This window comes from Sorex araneus, chromosome 6 (genome assembly GCF_027595985.1).
Source record: "Sorex araneus isolate mSorAra2 chromosome 6, mSorAra2.pri, whole genome shotgun sequence".
Lineage (NCBI taxonomy): Eukaryota > Metazoa > Chordata > Mammalia > Eulipotyphla > Soricidae > Sorex > Sorex araneus.
In genome coordinates, this window is record NC_073307.1 from 33,210,618 (window position 1) to 33,232,278 (window position 21,661).

At 47.2% G+C, this 21,661-nt stretch overlaps 2 protein-coding genes across 2 annotated transcripts; both read right to left on the reverse strand.

Annotated features, from left to right (window-relative positions):
* Positions 1–1,056: 1,056 nt before the first annotated feature.
* On the reverse strand, positions 1,057–4,617 carry TEX43 (testis expressed 43). The gene is made up of 3 exons (XM_004609955.1): positions 4,544–4,617; positions 3,052–3,160; positions 1,057–1,266 (listed from the first exon to the last, which is right to left on the reverse strand). Exons 1-3 carry the CDS (start codon positions 4,615–4,617, stop codon positions 1,057–1,059), a joined length of 393 nt encoding a protein of 130 aa, XP_004610012.1.
* Positions 4,618–5,311: 694 nt separating this feature from the next.
* PHAX (phosphorylated adaptor for RNA export) lies at positions 5,312–15,691 on the reverse strand. The gene is made up of 5 exons (XM_055141867.1): positions 15,505–15,691; positions 13,083–13,693; positions 10,337–10,457; positions 8,483–8,566; positions 5,312–6,528 (listed from the first exon to the last, which is right to left on the reverse strand). Exons 1-5 carry the CDS (start codon positions 15,598–15,600, stop codon positions 6,259–6,261), a joined length of 1,182 nt encoding a protein of 393 aa, XP_054997842.1. The 5' UTR covers positions 15,601–15,691; the 3' UTR covers positions 5,312–6,258.
* Positions 15,692–21,661: the final 5,970 nt, after the last annotated feature.

Genomic DNA, 21,661 nt, shown 5'->3' on the forward strand with positions numbered 1-21,661 from the left:
TAAGAAGTTCAAGGTTGGGATGTGTGTATACGTTTAGTATATGTGTTCCTGATTCTGGAATCTGACTTTCCCTAAAGCCCTGTTTAAGGCAGAGATCCCTCTTCTTTTGTCTTAAAAGATGGATTCGGGGGGCTGGAGTGATAGCACATTGGGTAGGGCGTTTGCCTTGCACGCAGCCAACCCGGGTTCAAATTCCAGCATCCCATATGGTCCCCTGAGCACCGCCAGGGGTAATTCCTGAGTGCAGAGCCAGGAGTGAGCCCTGTGCATCGCCAGATGTGACCCAAAAAGAAAAAAAAAAGATGGGTTAGGGCTGGAGTAAGGCATTTGCCTTGCACGCAGCCAACCCGGGTTCTAATCCCAGCATCCCATATGGTCCCCTGAGCACCAACAAGGGTAATTCCTGAGTGCAGAGCCAGAAATAACCCTTGTGCATCGCCGGGTGTGACCCAAAAAGAAAAACAAACAAACAAAAAAGGTGGGTTAAAGCATCAAGATTTAAAGTGTCTAGTCTTTTTGGTTGTTTGTTCATTTTTTGGCTTTTGGTGTCACACCCAACGATACTCAGGAGTTACTCCTGGCTCTGCACAATTACTCCTGGTATTGCTCGGGGGACCATACAGGATGCCAGAGATTGAACCTGGGGTAGCCTCGTGCAAGGAAAGCACCCTACCTGCTGTACTATCACTTTGGCCCCGTGCCTATCCTTGGGATGAACTGAAGAAAACGGTTGTGTTGCTCTTTCTGCACTTGGTGTGGAATTCATTCCACTGAGCAGATGTTCTTGCTCCCCAACTTCAGCTCAGATGTTTTCAAAGCCTCATTCCTTGCTAAGGTGTTCATAATCCAAGTGATGCAATTGTCTTTTAAAGCCTCTAACATGTTGATGCCGGTGCCACGGTTTGTATTAATTAAACACATTCAAGCCTGAGTGGTGTGTGCTGGCCTCCACATATTAAACAGGTAGAACCGATAGTGAAATACAAATGCACAAAGCACTTAAGCCCTTAGAAGACAAGAAAAGAGATTCAAGCACTTCATCACTTTATTTTTCTATCAGATCAGTCGTCTCCGATAGCCGTGGGAAATCACAGTGCTTTGGTATTTGGAGAGGGGGGAGTACAAAGGCATGTCTGTGATTTTCACTTCTGGTGGGCCTTTCTTGAAGACAGCTTTTCGGTCTTCGCCATGGCAAAGCCTTTCGCTGTGATTCACAAACAGAGGCTCTTCTGAAGTGCCAGCATAGATGCCGCATGCTTGAGCACGCTGAGAGGGGGGAAATCTGGTGTCAAAGCGCATCAAGCAGTACTTTTTTTTTCTTTTCTGCTTTTTTTGGGGGGAGGGTCACACCCAGTGTTGCACAGGGGTTACTCCTGGCTCATGCACTCAGGAATTACTCCTGGTGGTGCTCAGGGGACCATATGGGATGCTAGGAATCGAACCCGGGTCAGCTGCGTGCAAGGTAAACCCCTACCTGCTGTGTTATCACTCCAGCCCCAAGCATCACTTTCTCATTAGTTTAGTTAACATGTAAGTTGTCTCCTCTGTCCCTCTGTCTCTCTCTTTCTGTCTCTGTCTCTGTCTCTCTCTCTCTTTCTCAGGGAATGGTGCTTTGGGGTTGCTCCCTGTGGTCAGTTGTTCTTCCTAGTGGTACTCAGGGGACTTCATGGGGCTCCAGGGATTGAACTGGGTCTGGTCAAATCAAGGTGAGTGCCTTAACCCCTGTATTATCTTCTATCCTCCATAGTACTTTTTTTCCTTTTTAAAAATTTTTTTCATTTGTTCTTGGGTCACACCTGGCCAATGCTCAGGGGTTACTTCTGGTCTGCACTCAGAAATTACTCCTGGAGAAGCTCGGGGGACCATATAGGATGCCAGATATCGAACCCTGGTTGTGTGCAAGACAAGCACCCTTCCTGCTGTATTATCTCTCCAGATACTCTACCCTTCTCCCCCCTTTTTTTTTTTTGAGCACCTGGTGGTACTCGGGTTACACCTGGTTCTGTGCTCAAGGGTCACTCTGTGGTGCTCTGTGGACCAGGGATCGAGCTAGAATCACCTACATGCAAAATAAGCATCTTAAATCCTGTGCTATCTCTCCAACCTCTGTCCATCAGTTGGTCCTTCCTTCCTTTCTTTTTTCACAGTATTTGGGCCACATCTAGCAATGCTTAAGGATTACTCCTAGCTCTGCACTCAGGAATTATTCTTGGCAGTGCTCGGGGGACCATATGGGATGCCAGGGATTGATCCCAGGTCGGCCGAATTTAAGACAAGCTCACTATACTATCTCTCTGGCCCTGACCTCTGATTTTTTCTTCTTTTTTGGCTTTTTGGGCCACACCAGCGATGATCAGGGGTTACTACTGGCACTGCACTCAGGAATCACTCCTGGTGATGCTCGGGACCATATGGGATGCCAGGGATAGAACCCAGGTTGGCTGCGTGCAGGGCAAATGCCCTACCTGTTGTACCATTGCTCCAGCTGCTGATTTTTCTTTCGGTAAAGACCTACCACAGAGTAGCATCCTTTTTTTCCTTTCTATGTGTGTTTATTAACCTATATTATTAAATGTGCTATACATCTAGTATCTAGTGTGTAGCATATTTAGTAATAGGATTTTGTGCTTAAAGGTTGCTGGGAGTCTTAAGCATCGTTATCAAATATACAGAATTAGCTCTATGAGGTGATGGGTATTTTTTTTTTTGGGGTCACACCCGGCGATGCTCAGGGATTACTCCTGGCTCTGCACTCAGGAATTATGCCTGGTGGTGCTCAGGGGACCATATGGGATGCTGGGAATCGAAGCCGGGTCGGCCGCGTGCAAGGCAAATGCCCTACCCGCTGTGCTATCACTCCAGTCCCAGAATCATACATGCTTAGTGGTGTGTGACCTGCTGGGAGCTCTACCCGCTGTGCTATGGCTCCAGCCCCTAGTTATCTTAGTATCACTAATCATTTCACTGTTTATGTATGACAAATCACCATAAATTAGTTATGTTTATAGCTATGAGATTAGGTTCTTAATTATGAATACTTATAGAAAATACCTTCATATTCAAACTCCTGAATTCCATGTTTTGTTTCCAAGGCATAACATAGTAACTTGGAATCATCCCTTGCTTCAGTGAAAACCGTGGCAAATGGATGTCAGTAACACTAAAAATTGAAAAAAAGTGAAAAGAGAGTACCTGAGTTACCTTTTTTTGAACTTCATCCTAAAGAATCAGGAGTTGAGCCACAATTTGTCAACAGATACAATGATTCACCACAGCCACTTAATACCTACATTACTTAGGTTGACATGTGTAGGGTAACATAGCCTCAGGTAGTTTAGGTTTATTGGGTTACTCCCGTCACAGTGCTCCCATCCCTTTGTTTAGCTGTAATCACTTCTCTATGCTCTCTTCCCCAAAAACAGTTAATCAGCTTCTCCCCCTAATCTGACTCTGCTTATTTGTAAGGTCAGACCTTCCTAGGTTACTGAACTTATAATATTACCTTTCTCCTCTCCTTATGCCTTTTGAATAATTTACTTTAAAGCAATATCCATTTTGTATGGACACAATAAGAAATGCATTAAAGCTTATAGAATTGCTCTCCTGGGGCCATCTCGATCTCAGACTACAGTGCTCAGGCCAGATTAGTCTTTCCTATCCCTAGTAGGGTCCTAGTCTCGTCATTACTTTTGGATCATGACAGCATTTGTCTATGATCAAGCTCTTAAGTTATAGTTAAGAATTAGGCACTTTGGGGGCTGGAGTGATAGCACAGCGGGTAGGGCGTTTGCCTTACACGCGGCCGACCCGGGTTCAAATCCCAGCATCCCATATGGTCCCCTGAGCACCGCCAGGGGTAATTCCTGAGTGCATGAGCCAGGAATGACCCCTGTGCATTGCCGGGTGTGACCCAAAAAGCAAAAAAAAAAAAAAAAAGAATTAGGCACTTTGGCCAGGCCCATCTCGATGCCAGGGTAGCACATAACTCACCGCTTGCCCTGGATCCGTCCCATCCCTTGTTGGGACCCTGCTTTTGGGGTGCTAGGAACTGAGGGCAACTGAGGCTTAAGTGGAGAAAGCAGACGCCCACGAATGAATAATATTCGAAGCCAATTAAGTCCCAAGTTACAAAAGCATAATATTGTCTTCTTGTGTCTATACAAAAAGGACATTACTTTAAAGTAAATTATTCAAAAGGCATAAGGAGAGGAGAAAGGTAATATTAACTTATAATTAAGTTCAGTATCCTAGGAAGGTCTGACCTTGCAAATTAGCAGAGTCAGATTAGGGGGAGAAGCTGATTAACTGTTTTTGGGGAAGAGAACATAGAGAAGTGATTACAGCTAAACAAAGGGATGGGAGCACTGTGACTGGAGTAACCCAATAAACCTAAACTACCTGAGGCTATGTTATCCTACATGTGCTTTAGTTTTTTAGACATGCTTCTTCTAAATACCTAAGTTTTCTTCAACATTTTTCTATATCTATTCCAAGTGAAGTGCAAACCTGTATTCATCAGACCCCAGCACCTTGATGTACTCACTTAGGCTCGTCCAAATTCTCATCAGGACACATGGGTTTTGGTGAAACAGGTTTTGCATCTTTCCCTGAAGCCATCACTGCCAGCAAGTCACAGAATTCTCATTTAGAATTTGACTGACTTCCTAGTCCATTTATGACATTTCTGCCTCAGATGTAACAATGTCTTACATTGTTATCTCAAGCACATTGAAGTAACAGTGGAGTTAGTTGAGGACAGAGCTCAGATTTCAAGTTATTTTTTTCTATTTCTGTGCTCAGGGATCACTCCTAGCGAAGCTTGGGGTGGTAGTGATAGAACCCAGGTTAGCTATATGCAAGACAAGCACCCCATACGCTATACTATAGCTCTCACTTTATTTTCAGGATGTTTTAACATGCTTTTAAGTAAACCTGACATACCTAACTGAAAAATGAGAATGTACACTGGAGCTATAGAGATCAAGTACTTGCCTTGCATATATGCAGTCCTGGGTTCCATCCCTGAGGCTCCCCTTCCCACCGCCCCCCCCCACACACACATTCACTCACTTGCAGACTTACTACAAATTTGCCACCTACTAGAATATATTGGACCAAATACTCACAAGTAACAACTTAGCTCAGTTGAGGTGTAGTTTCCTCACTATACACGGTTGACATATGACCCATTTACTTAAGACCCACACAATAATAGATTAGGGCTCATTAGCAGGGCACAGGATTCACACTTGGGAGGCCCTGGGTTCAATACCTGGCATCACACGCACACATTCACTTGGAGCTCATTAAGGACTGCCAAAGTTCTAAGTTTTATTTTTTCATTTTTTGATGATTGTAAAGCAACTAATAACAATTTTTCTCATTTCACAATTATACCCAATTTCAACAACCATGTATTTTAGAGATTACTGCAATCTCAAGTACACTGCAAAGAATAGTTTAATTGCTTACTACGTATCTTTGCTTAATTTGTTTTGTAAATTATATTCCACCCTTGAAACAGCTTAAGTAAACTGCCTTTTTCTTCACTAACAATGAATTTTTTGAAACTTCATGCAGATGTGACATTTTAGACCTAACTTCCTTAACATAAGGTGAGTCTTAGGCAGACCACAACTGGAAATTTGTTTTAAATGTCTATGGTAATCGCACAGGCATAGATCACAATCAGAAATATCTAGTATATGACAATTGAGTTAATAAGAAATAAAAAGCAAAGTTAATTACTATTCTTTGAAAAGCATCTGATACTTGATTACTTCTAGATAAATAGTGGGGAAAAAACAGAAACATAAACCTACTCTAATTTTAGTCTTTATTTAAAATTGCCCAACTTCTTAGAACACAAAAAAAGCTAAATGTGAATGCGTTTGCTATAGCTCAACAATTTGTGTCCCATTTATATCTTGTAGTGGAATGTTCTGAAACTAGTCATAATTCACTATAAAAATTATTCAAACCTTTGAATAATGTTATAATAACCCTGATACAACTGATTATCAATTAGTAGTAACTAGGACATGCAACAGATTGAGAAATTAAATCCTCTTGCCTAGATATTTTAAAGTACTTTGTAACACATAACAAAAATCTAAATGTTTTTGATAATATTCATTTCCCAATTTATTTAAAACAGGACTTTTCTTTCCAGATATTTTATCAGTGCAAAGTAAAGTGATCTCAGTAGAAATGGTCTGTTGCAATGTTGTCTTAGAAAGGTTTGTAATTCAAAATGCATTAAAAGATGTCCAAATCATTAGAATGATCCACTTCGATGGCTTCTTCTGCATCTAACTTCGTTTCTCCATGTCCTTCCTGTGACTCATCAAGAGAGGCCAAAGCCTCATTCGTGTCACTTGCAAAAGTTTCTCGTGAAGTATCATCATCTTCTTGAAAATTTAGACTTTTGATAGCCTGTTTCATCTTTTTCCCCAATATTTGTGTTCTCCTCTTCCTAGCAGCTTTTTTATTTTCATATTCCTTTTGATTTTCAATGTAGAAAATGTCCTACAATAAAGGAACAACTTCAATAAATAAGAACCACCATTCATGAAGAGTTTGTTACAAGACAGATACAAAAGATTCTTATCTCTTTTTCCTCTTTTTCCACTCTAGAAGCTCAAGTTCTCTCAAGCATGTATCTCTCTGGCCCTCTAGTTATTTTTTTAAATTAAAAAAAATTTTTTTTGCCAGCCCCCCTCAACCCCCACCAATGTGAAGGTCAGATTTGGGCCTCCTGCATGCACTTAGCTGGTTGATCCCAGCTATATCTCTACAGCCCGGGGAAAGAACATTTAAAAGCTGCAGCCAGTCAGAGTATTGATACTATGGGGAGGGGCGCTGGCCTTGCAGACAGATAAGGGGTGGAGGATATCTGAGTCTGATCCCCAGCACCACTATGGTTCCCCAGCCTGCCAGGAGTTATCCTTGAGCGAGAGCTTAGAGTAAACCCTGAGCACTGCTAGGTGTGGCCCCAAAACAAAACAAACAAAAAGCTGTTGTCAAGGTAATCCCTTGGTAAAGACTTGTTAAAGTCTTAAGTATACACACACCGCAAAATCCCTTCTTGTTTGTATAAAACATTACGTGGGCTGGAGTACATGCTTGGCTTGCAGATGCATCAGGTCTGGTGCCCCACAAAGACCCCTGAGCAAAGATCCAACTTGGGAGTAGCCCCTGAGAACCATCAGGAGTGTGGGCCCTCTCCCTGCCAGGCGAGCAGCATTGAGGATGGTGATGAGAAAAAACATACCCCCTCCTAAAACTTAAGCACAGTAGTTAGATGGAACACACAGAATTAGCAGGGAAAAAAATAAGGAACCCTGGAACTGGGAAATGGGCAGAATGAGTACTTGATGAAAGAGCAGGACTAACACATTTGATAGAGAAATGAGCACTGACTGGGGCTGGAGAGCACAGGAGAGAAAGAAGTGCAGAAAGGACAGAAAAAATGAATTCTGGGGCCGGAGAGAGCACAGCAGCAGGGCACTTTCCTTGCATCTGGTTCTCCAATCCCCACAGGCGTGATCCCTGAGTGCAGAACTAGGAATAAACCCTGAGCCTGCCCTGTGTGACTCCCAAACAAACAAAAAGTGGGGCTACCTATCATTTACCAAACATGTACTCATGTGCCAAGCATTATGCAAATAACTTTCTGCACACTTATACATTTCACTCTCAAAGAAATCTCAAAAAGCAGTTTCTATATTCCTGTTTTCAGATGTGGAAAGGGAGGAAGAAGATTACAGAGCTGGAGCCAGGGATAAAGTTTTATAGGACTGAAGCCCAATGCTTGAAAGTGCTCAGGGTTCAACCTCTGGTATCACGTGCTTGCCCCTAGCACCTCTGGGTATCCCACATACACAAAGATTACAGAACTAACATGTGAAGGTATAAATTCTAAATTCGTGTATAATTTCTCCAAATTCATATTCTCAAGCCTCACTATGTGCCTTCACAAAAGTATAATTATTCAGCATTTTTCATTTGTTTTTGGACCATGGCTGCTGGGCTCAGAGATTATTCCTGACAGTGCGCTGGAGGTCATATATGGTACCAGAGTCCAACCTGGGTTGGCTGTGTGCAAGGCAGGCGCTTTCCCGTTCTTACCACCCTCAGACAGATTAAAACGAAGCTCCATGGCTAGAGAGGCAGTGGGCAGGGCACTAGCTTACACACAGCAGGCCTGTGTTCAACCTCAGGCACCCCATATGCTCCCCTGAGCACCACCACGAGTGTAGAGCCAGGAGTCACCCCTGAGCACAGCTGCTGAGTGTGCCCTACCTTACAAAAAACATATCAAAACAAAACAGAAGAGGCACATAGTTTACTTGAAAGAAGACAATGACAAAACTGGTTCAGTTAGAGAAAGTAACAGAGGTTAGTAAAAAGAAATGAAGTTAGAGGTTGAGTGGTAATCATTAAGATAGATCTTAAAAGTTTAGGACATTAACATTTTTACCTTAATTTGCTCCTCACTGATACTAGGAGTGTTTTTCAGGAGATTCAGAAACACTCCACCTGGGGTTCTTCTTCGACTACCATTCTACAAAAAAGGAACAGAGCAATTGTGCTGTAGCCAAAGATCTCCCCATAAACTGCAAACAAGATCATCAGATCTATCCTGACTGATCTAGTTTACTGCAATGCCCTTTTCTTCCCGTCCCCTCTATTTCACCCTTTCCTTTGTCGCATTTCCCATACATTTATCAGTTTCTGACATATCTGAAGTGACAGTATTTTTCTATAGACTACCTCCTTTCATCTCCAACATGTCAGGATAGAGTTTGGAATTTACAAGGAAAGAGTTAATTTTTAAAAAGTGAGTTTGGACTTAAACCCCAACATTCAATTGTATTAGTTCATCAGGATGAAAGTTTCATTACTATAATGCTAAAATACAGGGGCCGGAGCCATAGTACAACAGGCAGGGTAGTACAGTGGGGAGGGGGTTTGCTTTGCATGTGGCTCATCCAGGTTTGATCCTTAGCATCCCATCTGGTCCCCCAAGCATCACCAGGAGTGATTCCTGAGTTCAGAGCCAAGAGTAGCCTGAGCATCGCCAGGTGTCACCCAAAAAGCCAAGAATAAATAAATACAATAATCACTGTCACTGTCACCCCGTTGCTCATTGATTTGCTTGAGTGGGCACCAGTAATGGCTCCATTGTGAGACTTGTTGTTACTGTTTTTTTTTTTTTGGCATATCAAATACGCCCCAGGTAGCTTGCCAGGCTCTCCGAGAGGGGCAAAGGAATCAAACCCAGGTCAGTCGCATGCAAGGCAAACACCCTACCCGCTGTGCTATCGCTCCAGCCCTAAATATAATAAATAAAATTTAATTAAAAAATACTGATGGGGGGCTGGAGCGATAGCACAGCGGGCAGGGCGTTTGCCTTGCACGCAGCTGACCCGGGTTCGATTCCCAGCATCCCATATGGTCCCCTGAGCACTGCCAGGCATGGTTCCTGAGTGCAGAGCCAGGAGTAACCCCTGTGCATCGCCAGGTGTGACCCCCCCCCACAAAAAAAAAAAACAAAAAAAAATACTGATGGGTTTATAACTTTGCACTAACAAAAATAAGGGTCAGCAATAGTACAGTGGGTAAGGCACTTACCTTACACTCAGTCAACTAGATTCAATCCCTGGCACCCCAGATAGTCCCAAACCCTGACAGGACTGATCTCTGAGCTCAGAGCCATAGCACCATCTGGTATGGCCCCAAAACAAAACATCTAAGTACCTGAACAGTGAAACAAAGATTCCAGTACAACATCTTACAACTTATTTTGACTTATTATTTAAGTTCACACATTGTTTCTTCAGTTAATGCTACCAATCTCTTTTTTAGTGGGGGCAGGCTGCAAAGGGATCAATCTCAAGCCCTTAAGCATGTGAGTGTTCTACTACCTGAGCTATCTCCCCAACCCAAGGCAGTATTTTAACTGCAAAAACTGACTATGCTGGGGCTGGAGTGATAACACAGCGGGTAGGGCGTTTGCCTTGCACGCGGCCGACCTGGGTTCAATTCCCAGCATCCCACATGGTCTCCCAACACCGCCAGGAGTAATTCCTGAGTGCAGAGCCAGGAGTAACCCCTCAGCATCGCTGGGTGTGACCCGAAAAGGAAAAAAAAAAAAAAAAAGAAAAAACTGACTATGCTGAATTTTAAAATCCAGTCTTCATTGATAAGATTTTTAAAAGTTGGACACATACTGAATTAATTTATGAGGGTTAACCATCAAAAAACAGGAGCATTTTGTGGAAAATATGATGAAAAAATAACACCTAAATAGAAACAACAAAGTTACACTCACCATTATGAAAAGGCCACCATTTTGTTCAACTTCAGCAGTTTCCATTAGAAGTTCAATTGCCTTCTTGTTCCCAATTATCCTAACTACCCGGGCTATCAGATCTTTCTTAGGCTCCTGTAACCTAAAAAGGAACAAATAAGCATTAGCCTCTCGATGACTCCTCCCTCTGTTCCCTCACCGGAACCCTCTCGCTGAGGTGCCTCACACACTTCTGGCAGTGGTGCTGACGGCTAACAGCAGAGTATGAACCTGGGAGTTTCGGGCAGTGCCAGAGACGGAACCGAAAGGCTCACTGGCCTCCGGCTGGCAAGGCAGCTGCAGAAACGCAAAGAAATCTACCTCCGTCTCTAAATTAACCCCCAGCTGGAGTCAAAACCCTGTTTAATGGCATTTGCTTTTTTGAACTCTTTAATCAATACCTCAGAATCACTGACATGAAAATCCTTCTTTTTCTGTGTATGGGGGATGGTCTGGGTCATACCTGGCAGTGGTCAGGGAATCATAGGTGGTGCTGACCTGGGGTCAGCCACGTACAAGACAAGTGCCATAACCTCTGTAATTTCTCTCTGGCCCAATAAAAACATTTCCATTTTGGATCCTTAAAGAGAAAGGAACCATCAAACTCTTACTTTAATAAAGTTCTTTTTCAAAAAAAGGTCATGATTGGGGTCTTAGAGATAGTACAGGAGTTACAACACTTGCCTTGCATCCTGCTGACCCTGCTTCTATCCCCAGCACTGAAAAGGTGCCCTGAGCACAGCCAGGAGTCACTCCTGAACACCAACAGGTATGGCCCCCAAAACAAAACTGTTGAGGAGAAAAAAAGTCATGGTTATTTGAAAACACTAACACAAACATCATGATTTTAAGAGATGTGTTTGGACCCCTGGGGATGCCCTGCTTTACAAGCGTGAGGCCCAGAGTTTGACCCCAAGCGATAGGTACAAGCACAGAGTATGGACCCCATGGCTCTGCTGTCTGGGGCCTCTGGCACACGGCAGAGCATGTGCAGACTGTACCGAGAAAGTGTGCAAAGCCCTGCAAGCATCTGCATGAGCACCAATTAGAGTGAGCACTAGCAGCTACTCAAGCACAGCAACCAATGAGAGTGAGCGACACAGCCAAGTACGTGTGATCCCTGGCATCACAGCAACAAGGGAAAAAAAAACTAAAATAGAAGTTTTTATTGAAGGAGTTCTAAAGTACTGAATGCAAAAAAGAACTAAGAACCAAGATCTTGCATGAACTGTGAAATTATTCTGTAAGGGCTGTTCAAACTTATGAACCCCCAAATAGGGGCCAGAGAGATCGCACCATGGTGAAGGTGCTTGCCTGCCATGTGGTTGACCCCAGTTTGATCCCCGGCGCCGCATATGGTCCCTCAGTCACTGTCTGGAGTGACCCCTGAGCACAGAGCCACATGCATCACTCCTGAGCGGCTAGGTGAGCTTCACATCCCCCCACCCAAAATAATACAGGGCAGAAGTTTGCAGTGTGTACAGTGGATCCCAGTTTTTGATTCGCTATATCATACTGATGTAGGCAGATAGGGAGGGCCCCCTCCCAAGGCAAGGGCAAAAGCCGACCTTGCAGAGAATAGGAAAAACAGTAACTAAGGCTGGAAAAGACCCTCACCAATCTACAGCAACAGACCCAGAGAGCTCCTGCTGAAACAAAAGATGAGGAAGGGATTTCAAAGACCATCACCACTCCCAACCCCCCTGGTAATCTCCTTAGCAATGGACTCTGACCTAGGAAGAAGCCCCACATGGGGCAGGTTGGAGAAACCCTATAAAGGCCACCGTGAACAAAGGAAGCTTCCTGGTTGTGCCCACGTGGCTGAACACATGTGGCACCTGAGCACATGTGGCACCAGAAGTTCCCCTCTTGAGATGTGTACTTTCATGTCTAATGCTCTCTTTTCCCTTGCCTGCGTTCTCTCTTGAGCCAGTTGCTCCCCACTCTCTCCCACTTCCTTCTCCTCCTTCAAGACCTCCAAATGAAGTCTGCTTTATGTCACTGCTTGTCTACAGGGTTACTGGGTCCCAGGTGGCAGAGGCGGATTGGGAGAAAGTGACCATCTTTCTCCTCCCCACTTCACATAAATCACCTGTGGGGCCCATCAACATCAATATGTTCCCCTGAGCAGAGCTGAGGGTGGCCCAATCCCCCCCCCCCAAATATATTCCAATAACCAAGTAAGCTGAAGTTCATTTTGTAAGTATAAAGATTGTCACTGGAACCAGAGCCATATTATAGCAGGCAGGGTGCTTGCCTTGCACACAGCTGACCTGGGTTCAGTCCCTGACATTCCATACGGACCCCTGAACCCCAGCAGGCATGATCCCTGAGCAAAGAGCCAGGAGTGACCACTGAGCATACCAGTGTGGCGCCAAAACAAAAAACAAAAGACCATTAATCATTTTTACATTCCCAGCATCCCACAGGATTCCTGAGCAGAGTCAGAGGTAAGCCCTGAGCACCGGTGGGTGTGGCCCATAAACCAAAAAAAAAAAAAAAAAAGGAAAAAGGTTATCACTAATCTATTTGGAATCTATTTCATTTCTTTTAAGTGGAAAGTAATAATGTTCAAGTGTTCATTTGCAGAACAAATTGTTTTGGGATCACACCTACAGTGCTCCTAGGACGGAACCAGGGCCTCCTGCATAAAACTCATGTGCTCTAACCCAAGAACCATCTCCCAAGAACCATCTCTCCAGCCCTGTGGGAAAATGTAAATGCTCACCTAAAAGAAATTTCATCAGCCACTTTCTCCTGAGAATCATCCTCTGTGATCTCATACCGGCCTTTATAGTTCATTTCTACTCTGTCTCCGAGTCTGTCCTTAACAGATCGTTTTCGTTTGAGATGACCTTGCCCGTTTTCCTCGTCCCTTGCTTCCGGCCTTTTGCCACCGTGCATATAATCATCGAGCTCTTTGTCTAGTTCTTTTGTATGCTCTTGAAATTCCTTCCGAAGTTTCTTAGCAAGCAAGTAGTTGTAAGTCTCCGACTGCCTGCTCTTGTCGATGGTGCCCTCCATCCCCAAGATTCCAAGTTCGGTGGCCACTGCATCCTGGTTCTGTTCCTGCAGCACAGCACCCCAGATGTTGTTCACCTTTTTCCCCCCAGCGGGTACTTTCTGGATGCTCTGGCCGAAGGGGAAAGGCTCTGGCTTGGGAGGAGGGTTACAGCACTTTTGCCGCTTGCGTTTCCACAGAGAGCTCTCGTCATCAGAATCGGAGAAACTCTCTTCGCTTGAATCCACACTCTTAACAGTCCGGTAATGGGAAGCTGGAGCACAGGCGGTGGCTGTGGCCTGGAAGGGCCTCACTGCGCCGTCTCCACACAGAACTTTCTGCAAATGAAAGGAAATACAACCAGTTCCACAGAACACAGCCTCCACCCGTCACGTCCCAGGACACAAACGCAGAAACCACTTAGGGATTCAACTGGGTCTTAAAAAGAAAAATGGGAAATGGGGGGGTGGGCGGAGGCGGTATCAGGCGTAGCTAGCTCTGGGCTAGTTCACTTGCTCTCCTACTTGGGTCACATCCCTGGCCTCACCTGGTCCCTTTTAAAAAAATTTTTTTTTTTAAATTTGCTTTTGGGGTCACACCTACCAATGCTCAGGGACTACTCCTAGCTCTCCACTCAGGAATTACTCCTGGCGGTACTTGGGGACCATATGGGATGCCAGGGATTGAACCTGGGTCGGTGGTGTGCAAGGCAAATGCCCTACCCGCTCTACTATCACTATGGCCCCAACACCTGGTCAGTTTTGACACAGAACTGCAAAGGCATCCATGAAACCAACCCAAGTCCTCCTTCTCTAAACTTTCATGTGGAATGTGCTTAGTTTATCTGCCCCACCCCCCAACAAAACTCCCAAATCATCAGGTAGCACCTTCGATTGAGCAAACTAAGGAACTAAGGACCTCAGCTTGCACCCAGTACTCGGTACTTCCACATAAAGTCCCTGAGTACCACCAGGAGTGATTCCTGAGCTCAGCCAGGAATAGGCCCTGAGTTTATACTGGGTGTGGGGCCCCTAAACCACCTTCCTACCCCCACAGATTTTCTTTTTAACTATGTACTGCTACACTTTTGCTTTTTTGTTAAAACACTTCCAGAAGAACATGCTGAGCTCCTACTATATGCTAGAAATGGGGGAGAGGAAGTGATTGAGTTATTAATAGTCTTCTTAACGTTTTAGTTGGGGGGGGTCACACTCAGTACTCATGGCTCATTCCTGGCTCCGTGCTCAGGGATCACTCCTGGCGATGCTCAGGGGAACCATTTAGGATGCCGGCGATAGAACTGGGATGGGTTGCATGCAAGGCAAGTGCTTTAACCCGTGTAGCATCTCTCTGGCCCGAGTCTTTTTATTTACACGGAGGAGCCACAAGCACCTGATAAACATCAGGCTTCTCCAGGTGAAAGCACGTTTGGCTGAACCTCACCATCATCGTGCCAGGTGCAAGATTTGCTTGCCTCACACTATCCCACACCTCCTTACGGGCGCGAGCACTGCGCCGGGAGCAAGCTCACGATCCCGGACCCCCGCCCGGCGCCGGGGAACCGAGGCCCTCTCAGACAGCTCGAGCCCTGCTGTGATACTAAAGACACAGCAGTCCCGTTAGGGAAAAAGTAGGACACCGGGGCGGGCTGAGAGTACAGCGGGGAGGGGGCTTGCCTTGCACACGGAAAACCCGGGTTCGGTCCCGGGCATCCCCGGTGGTCCCCCGGGCCCCGCGGGGATAGTCCCTGGGTGCACAGCCAAGGAGGAAGCCCTGAGCAGCGCTGGGAGGGACCCCAAAGCCGCAAGCCTGCAGGACGACGCGCGGCTGGCGGGAACGCGGACGGTCACCCCCCGGGAGCGACCCCCGCCTCCCCCGGTGCTCTCCTCTCCCCCCCACCCCACGCCCCGGCCACTGGGGGGAAAGGGGGGTCGCCAACGGGCGGCCGCGGCGGGCGGGCTCGCGGCGGGCCCCGCTGCCCGCCCTGGAAGAGCCGGCCCGGGACGTGCGCCCACCGCGAAGGCGGCGCGGCGTGGCCCAGGCGGAAAAGGCCCCGGCGGGCCCCGCCACGGCCGCCCGCCCGCCCGGAGGCCGCGGCCGCCCCGCCCGCGCGCCCCGCCGCGGCCGCCCGTCCCACCGCGCTGCTCACCGGCGCCGGCAGCGGCCGCTCGCTGGGGGCGACCGTCATGTCGGAGTCCGAGTCGGAGAGCTGCCCGTCCTCCATGTCGCCGGCGTCCTGCGCCATCTTCCCGCGGCGCGGCGCGGCGGCTCGGGAGCGCACTTCCGGCGGCGCGGCGGCGGCGCGGGCGGCCGCGAGCTCCCGGGGCCCCGCCGGGCCCGGCGCGCCCCGCCCCCCGCCCCCCGCCGCGGCTCCGCGCGGTTCCCGCTCGCGCCCGCGGCCCGGCCGCGCTTGCCCCGGGCCGGCGCCCCGCACGCGGCCCAGCCCCCGCCCCGCACGGCGCCTGGGGTCGTCCTCGGGCCGACCCGCGTCGGTGGCCGGGCGGGGTGGGGGAGGGGCACTCCTGGGCTCTGGGCGGAGGGTCCCTGGGCGGTGCCGGCGCGTCCAACCTGGGGGTGGGGGTGGGGGTGGGGGAGGGGGGCCTGCAAGCCTCTGTAGTTGGGGGAGGGGCGGGGGAAGGAAGCAGCGGGAGGGCGGCTGTGTTCTCGGTTTTTGACTTTGGGACCGCACATTCCCTGGCCCTCGGGCACTCCGTTACTCTGTTGAAAAGAGACCTTTGGCACTGCTGTTGTGTTTGCGCGGTAGAGCTCGCAGGTAGAGCTCGCAGGCAGTGCTCATAATAAGGAGTCCTGGGGACCGAACCCTAGTCAGTCTCGCAAGGCAACCTGCTGTACCATCTGCCTGACTACCTAGGGAGAGACTATCGTCGCTTTACACATTCAAATTGCTGTCTCTTTTGTTTAAGGAGATATCTGGGGTGTGTCCTCCCCTCAAAAAAAAAAAAAACCCTTCTGATTATATTTAAGATTTTATTTAATCTATAAATTTGAGGACGAATTAACATTTAACAGTTGGGCCTCCAGTCCGTGGTTGTGGTAGAGTGTCCAATTATTTCTTTATTTTGGGGCTGGAGCGATAGCACAACGGGTAGGGCATTTATTTGCCTTGCATGCGACCAACCCGGGTTTGATTCCCAGCATCCCATATAGTCCCCGGAGTACTTCCAGGAGTAATTGCTGAATGCAGAGCCAGGAGTAACCCCGGAGCATCGCCAGGTGTGACCCAAAAAGAAGAAAAATATATTTATTTTACCATACAGAGGATTGAACCTAGATCTTCCATATGCATGGCATGTGACTCTACCACTGAGTCACACCTCTAGCCCATTTATCTATTTATTTTATTTATTTATTGCTTTTTGGGTCACACCCGGCGATGCACAAGGGTTCCTGGCTCTGCACTCAGGAATTACTCCTGGCGGTGCTCAGAGGACCATATGGGATGCTGGGAATCGAACCCCAGTTGGCTGCGTGCAAGGCAAACGCCCTACCCACTGTGCTATCACTCCAGCCCCATCTAGCCCATTTATTTAGATTTATTGGTTTGGTTTGGTTTAGGAACCACATCTGTGATGCAGGGGTGGGGCATGGGGGCTACCCTAGCTCTTTGGAGGCCACTCCCAGGGGTGCTCAGAGGACCATTCAGTGTTGAGCATTCAACTCAGGCCTCCCCCATGGAGGGAGTGCTCACCCTGTTGAACTTCCTCTCCAGCCTCCCAATTATTTATTTTGTCATTAATTTCAGCAGTGTCTTACAATTTCAGTTAAACTGAAGGTCTTTAATCCCTATGTCATTTAAAAAATCAGTTTACATAAAAAATCAGTATGATTTACAAACTTTAAATAGGTGATTCATTGAGTTTTGATCAATGAATACAATATGTAGCCATCACCAGTTATGGTCTTAAACATTTTCCATCACACGAACAAGTTCCCTCCTATTTCTTTGCAGCTAATTGCTTCTCCCAACCTACAGGTCCTTGGCAACCATGGGTTTACTATTACTGTAGTTTAGTCTTTTCTATTATTGGAGCCCAGAAGAATTATTTAGTATAAAATGTTTGTGTCTGACTTTTTTTCCATCTAATGTAATGTATTTGAAATTTTTCTAGGCTGTTCCATGCATCAGTAGTTTATCTCTTGAGCATGGCTAGGTTTGGCCTCCCCCACGCCACAGGGGGAGAAGGGGGAGACAATGAAACCATCTGTTGTGTTTGATTGGCCATGAATTGTTTTCTGTTTGGGGATCATGACCAGGAGCTAGTCCTGACTCTGCTTAGGAGTTGCTACCAGCAGTGCTTAGGGGACCAAGGAGTGCTAGAGATTGAACCCAGGACCCTTCATTCAGGGCATGTGCTCCAGTCTGTTGAGATATGTCTGCAGTCCCCTTGGATGACCCTAAATGGAGCTGCAGTTGCCCTATGTCCTATCTAGTCACTGTCACTGTCATCCCATTGCTCATCGATTTGCTCGAGTGGGCACCAGTATTATCTCCATTGTGAAACTTGTTGTTACTGTTTTTGGCATGTCGAATATGCCATGGGGAGCTTGCCAGGCTCTGCCGTGTGGGCAAGATACTCTCGGTAGTTTGCCAGGCTCTCTGAGAGGGGCGGAGGAATCGAACCCGGATCTGTCGAGTGCAAAGCAAGTGCCCTACCGCTGTGCCATGGCTCCAGCCCCATCCTATCTGGTACTTGTATCAATTACATCCCTACCTGATGCACTATTGCTCCTGCCTCTCACAGCAGACTTTCATCAGTCCTAAATCTCTCATGTACTTCCCTGGGTGACAGAGGTGGGTAGAGAAAGGTGGTAGATTTCTTGCCCTAGGCTGCCTTCTCTCTTCCACACTTCACATAAGCCATCTGGGACCTTGCACCATATACTAGCAATATGACTAATTTTGGGGTCATACTGAGTGGGGCTCCAGACCTACTCCTGGTTTGGTGCCAGTGCCCTTGGTTTATTCAGACCCTAATAGAGCAGATATGCCTAAAGACATCTACATGAGGAGGGGCCATCTTTACAGATTCATATTGCTGTCTCTTTTGGAAACACCTTCACAGACACACCTAGAAATAATGTTTAAGCAGATATCTGGGCATTCTATGGTCTATTAAATATGAAGTCATATTTCAGTGTGGATTTTCATTTGTATCTGCCTGGTAACCATGTTGCACACCTTTCACATGTTTTTGATTTTTTTTTTTTTTTTTGCTTTTTGGGTCACACCTGGCGATGCATAGGGGTTACTCCTGGCTCTGCACTTAGGAATTATCCCTGGCAGGGGACCATATGGGATGCTGGGAATCAAACCTGTGTCGGCTGCGTGCAAGGCAAATGCCCTACCTGCTATACTATCGCTCCAGCCCCTCACATGTTTTTTTTTTTATTTATTTATTTGTGTATCACCTTTCTTTTGAGTGTATTCAAATTTTTGTCCATTAGGGAAAAAGAGAGTCTCTTGCTCGCACGCCTGGCTGTCTTCTCCGTGGCCCCTCGGAGGAGATGGGCTCCAGCATCCCTCCCCACCTCGAGCAGAGCTCCCGGTGGCCAAAGGCCACCGGAACCTAGCTACAGCCATGCTTGAGGCCCCTCTCCACACATTTGGATAGGCCTCACGCATGAAGGTACCAGCAGAGGAACCCAGGTGTGTGTAATTCCATCAACGGTCAGCACCCAGAGACTTAAAAAACGAGCTCCCAGAAGAGAGCGATGCAGAGAGTCTCTTGCCCGCACGCTTGGCTGTCTTCCCCGGGGCCCCTCGGAGGGGATGAGCTCCAGCTTTCCTCCCCACCCCGAGGAGAGCTCCCAGCAGCTGAAGACCACCAGAACCTAGCTACAGCCATGCTCAAGGCCCCTCTCCACAAATTCGCACAGGCCTCACGCATGAAGGTACCAGCAGAGGAACCCAGTTGTGTGTAATCCCATCAACGGCCAACATCCAGAGACTTAAAAGCGAGCTCCCAGAAGATATCTGTAGCCTACTTTTCCCTCTGGGAGAAACTGGCAATCTTCTGAGAGTTTCCTGCCCACATGGGACAGCCTTGCAAGCTTCCCAAGGTGTATTCATATGCTAAAGCCAGTAACAAGCTGGATCTCTTTCCCCTGACCCTGAAAGAGCCTCCAGTGTGACATTGTTGGGAGGGCCGAGCCAAGAGAGACTTCTAAGATCTCAGGGAAAGGACGAATGGAGAGGTTACTGAGCCCAGTCGAGAAATCGACAATTAACGGGGTTTTCGTGATTTCGTGATAGGGAAAAATAACACATTTGCTTCTTAACTATAAGCATTCTATATTCTGGAAGGAAGCTCTATCACCTGAAAAAGCTCACAAAGATGAATAGAAAAGAAGGAATTTATTGACATGAAAGCAACTGAAAAAAATAGAAAATAGAGGAGAAAAAGCGGGGGGAGAGAAAGCAACTGAAGTTGGGAAGGATGTCCACCAGCATTGATTGGAAAACAGTTTTGAAGAGGGAGCGTAGGGAATCTGCTTTTCTGCCTAACAGAGACAGAGTTTTAGCTGGCACTCTTCAGGATCCTTGGATCTGGATGCCTACCTACATTCTCCAGCTCTGGGAACTTTTCAGCAATGATATCTTTAACTGTGGCTTTTTCATTGAGGTTGCCTCCCTGTCCTGGTACTCCAGTGATTCTTATGTTGTTCCTCTTGGATTCATCCCCTAGGACTCTGATTTGCCCTAGCACTATTTTGAGGTCTTTTTCCTTGGTTTGGTATTGTCTGTAAGCTTCCTGCTGCTCATCTTCAAGCTCACTGATTCTATCTTTAGCTGTAGCCATTCTACTGTTGAGGGCACCCACTGAGTTTTTTATTTCATCTATCGAATCATTTATTCGTGACATTTCTGCTTGTAGCTTTTCTATTTCTGCTCTCATTTCTTCCTGTATTTTGTTGACTGCCTGTTCCACTGTTTCATTCAAGTCCTCTTTTAACCCTCTGGATGTCAGTTCCATAGTTTCTTTGAGTTCATTGAATATCTTTAACATGTCAATTCTGAAATACATATTGGAGAGATTGAATATGTGAGTAGTCCCTGTTGGGGCTTCTGGACCTTTTTCTTCATCTTCCCCTCATGGTGGGGAGTTGCGTTGTTTCTTCATGTTGTGGTGGTAGTATGGAGGTGGGGCCTTCCAGCTTACTATCAGTTTTCCCTCTTGGTGCAATTAGGGATTCTGGGTGAGCTCAGCCTATTGTGGTTGCCTTTTTCCCCTTGAGGAGTTGCAACTTCCTCTCATGTGCTCCTCTGTGGCTTTATGTGAGGCCTGTAGTGAAGCTTCGGGGATGTATTATTTTATTTTTATTTTTTGGGGTCACACCCAGCGATGCTCAGGGGTTTCTCCTGGCTTTGCACTCAGGAATTGCTCCTGGCAGTGCTTGGGGGACTATATGGGATGCCGGGAATCGAACCCAGGTCGGGCGCGTGCAAGGCAAAAGCCCTACCCGCTGTGCTATCGCTCCGGCCCCTCGGGGATGTATTATTTGACATTGGACTTGTACAGGTTCTTGTGTCTATGGGAATTATTGTGCAATTGGACAATAGTGGACTATTGGCCTATGTATTTAAGAGGGCCAGAATATTCTCCCAAGAATTGCATGATGGAGGTCAAAATATGAATCCGAGTTAGTGCTGAGAAAGAAGAAAATAACTGCCACCTGCCCCACATAAACCCACTACCCTGGCAGGGAGGCCACGACCCCTGGGTTGGAGGAAAAGCCCCACACCAACAAGACCACGCCCCCAAGGGGAGGCCACGCCCCACTCCAAGAAGGCCACGCCCCCAAACTGGGAGATCATGCCCTCAAACTGGGATGACATGCTCGCTATTAGAAGGCCACGCCCCAAGCAGGGCAGCCATGCACCCCACCAAAAAGGCCACATCCCCAAGCTAGGATGCCACGCCCTGCACCAGGAAGGCCACACCCTCAAGCTGGGAGTCCATGCCCCATTTCAGGATGGCCATGCCCCAAGCGGAAAGGCCACGCCCCATGCTTAGAGGCCACGCCCCCCAAGCCAGGAGGCCACACCTCTAGATGCTCTCCATGAGGAATGGAGTCAAGTATCAGAGATGTCTTTACCTTCAGTGTCAGGGAACCCTCCAGACAGTCACGAAAGCGTGATGTGCTACTTGTAAGGTTCACTTGAGCAACCTCCTTTCTACCTGGGGGTTCAAATCTTGTCCCTTTATGCCAGAATTTAAACTGTAGGGACTCTGGGTGAGCGAGATGGTAACCGCATTAGGGCAGGAAATATCGAAGTCACCACT

What these genes read in the sequence shown, in the direction of transcription:
- TEX43 (XM_004609955.1), bottom strand. Translation starts at nt 4,617, where the DNA reads ATGGCTTCAGGGAAAGATGCAAAACCTGTTTCACCAAAACCCATGTGT. An exon ending in GAGAATTTGGACGAGCCTAA is followed by an intron (nt 3,161 to 4,543) that starts GTGAGTACATCA and finishes TTCAATTTTTAG; the next exon opens with TGTTACTGACATCCATTTGC. An exon ending in TCAGGAGTTTGAATATGAAG is followed by an intron (nt 1,267 to 3,051) that starts GTATTTTCTATA and finishes CCCCCCTCTCAG; the next exon opens with CGTGCTCAAGCATGCGGCAT.
- PHAX (XM_055141867.1), bottom strand. Translation starts at nt 15,600, where the DNA reads ATGGCGCAGGACGCCGGCGACATGGAGGACGGGCAGCTCTCCGACTCG. An exon ending in GCTGATGAAATTTCTTTTAG is followed by an intron (nt 10,458 to 13,082) that starts GTGAGCATTTAC and finishes GTTCCTTTTTAG; the next exon opens with GTTACAGGAGCCTAAGAAAG. An exon ending in ATGGTGGCCTTTTCATAATG is followed by an intron (nt 8,567 to 10,336) that starts GTGAGTGTAACT and finishes CCTTTTTTGTAG; the next exon opens with AATGGTAGTCGAAGAAGAAC.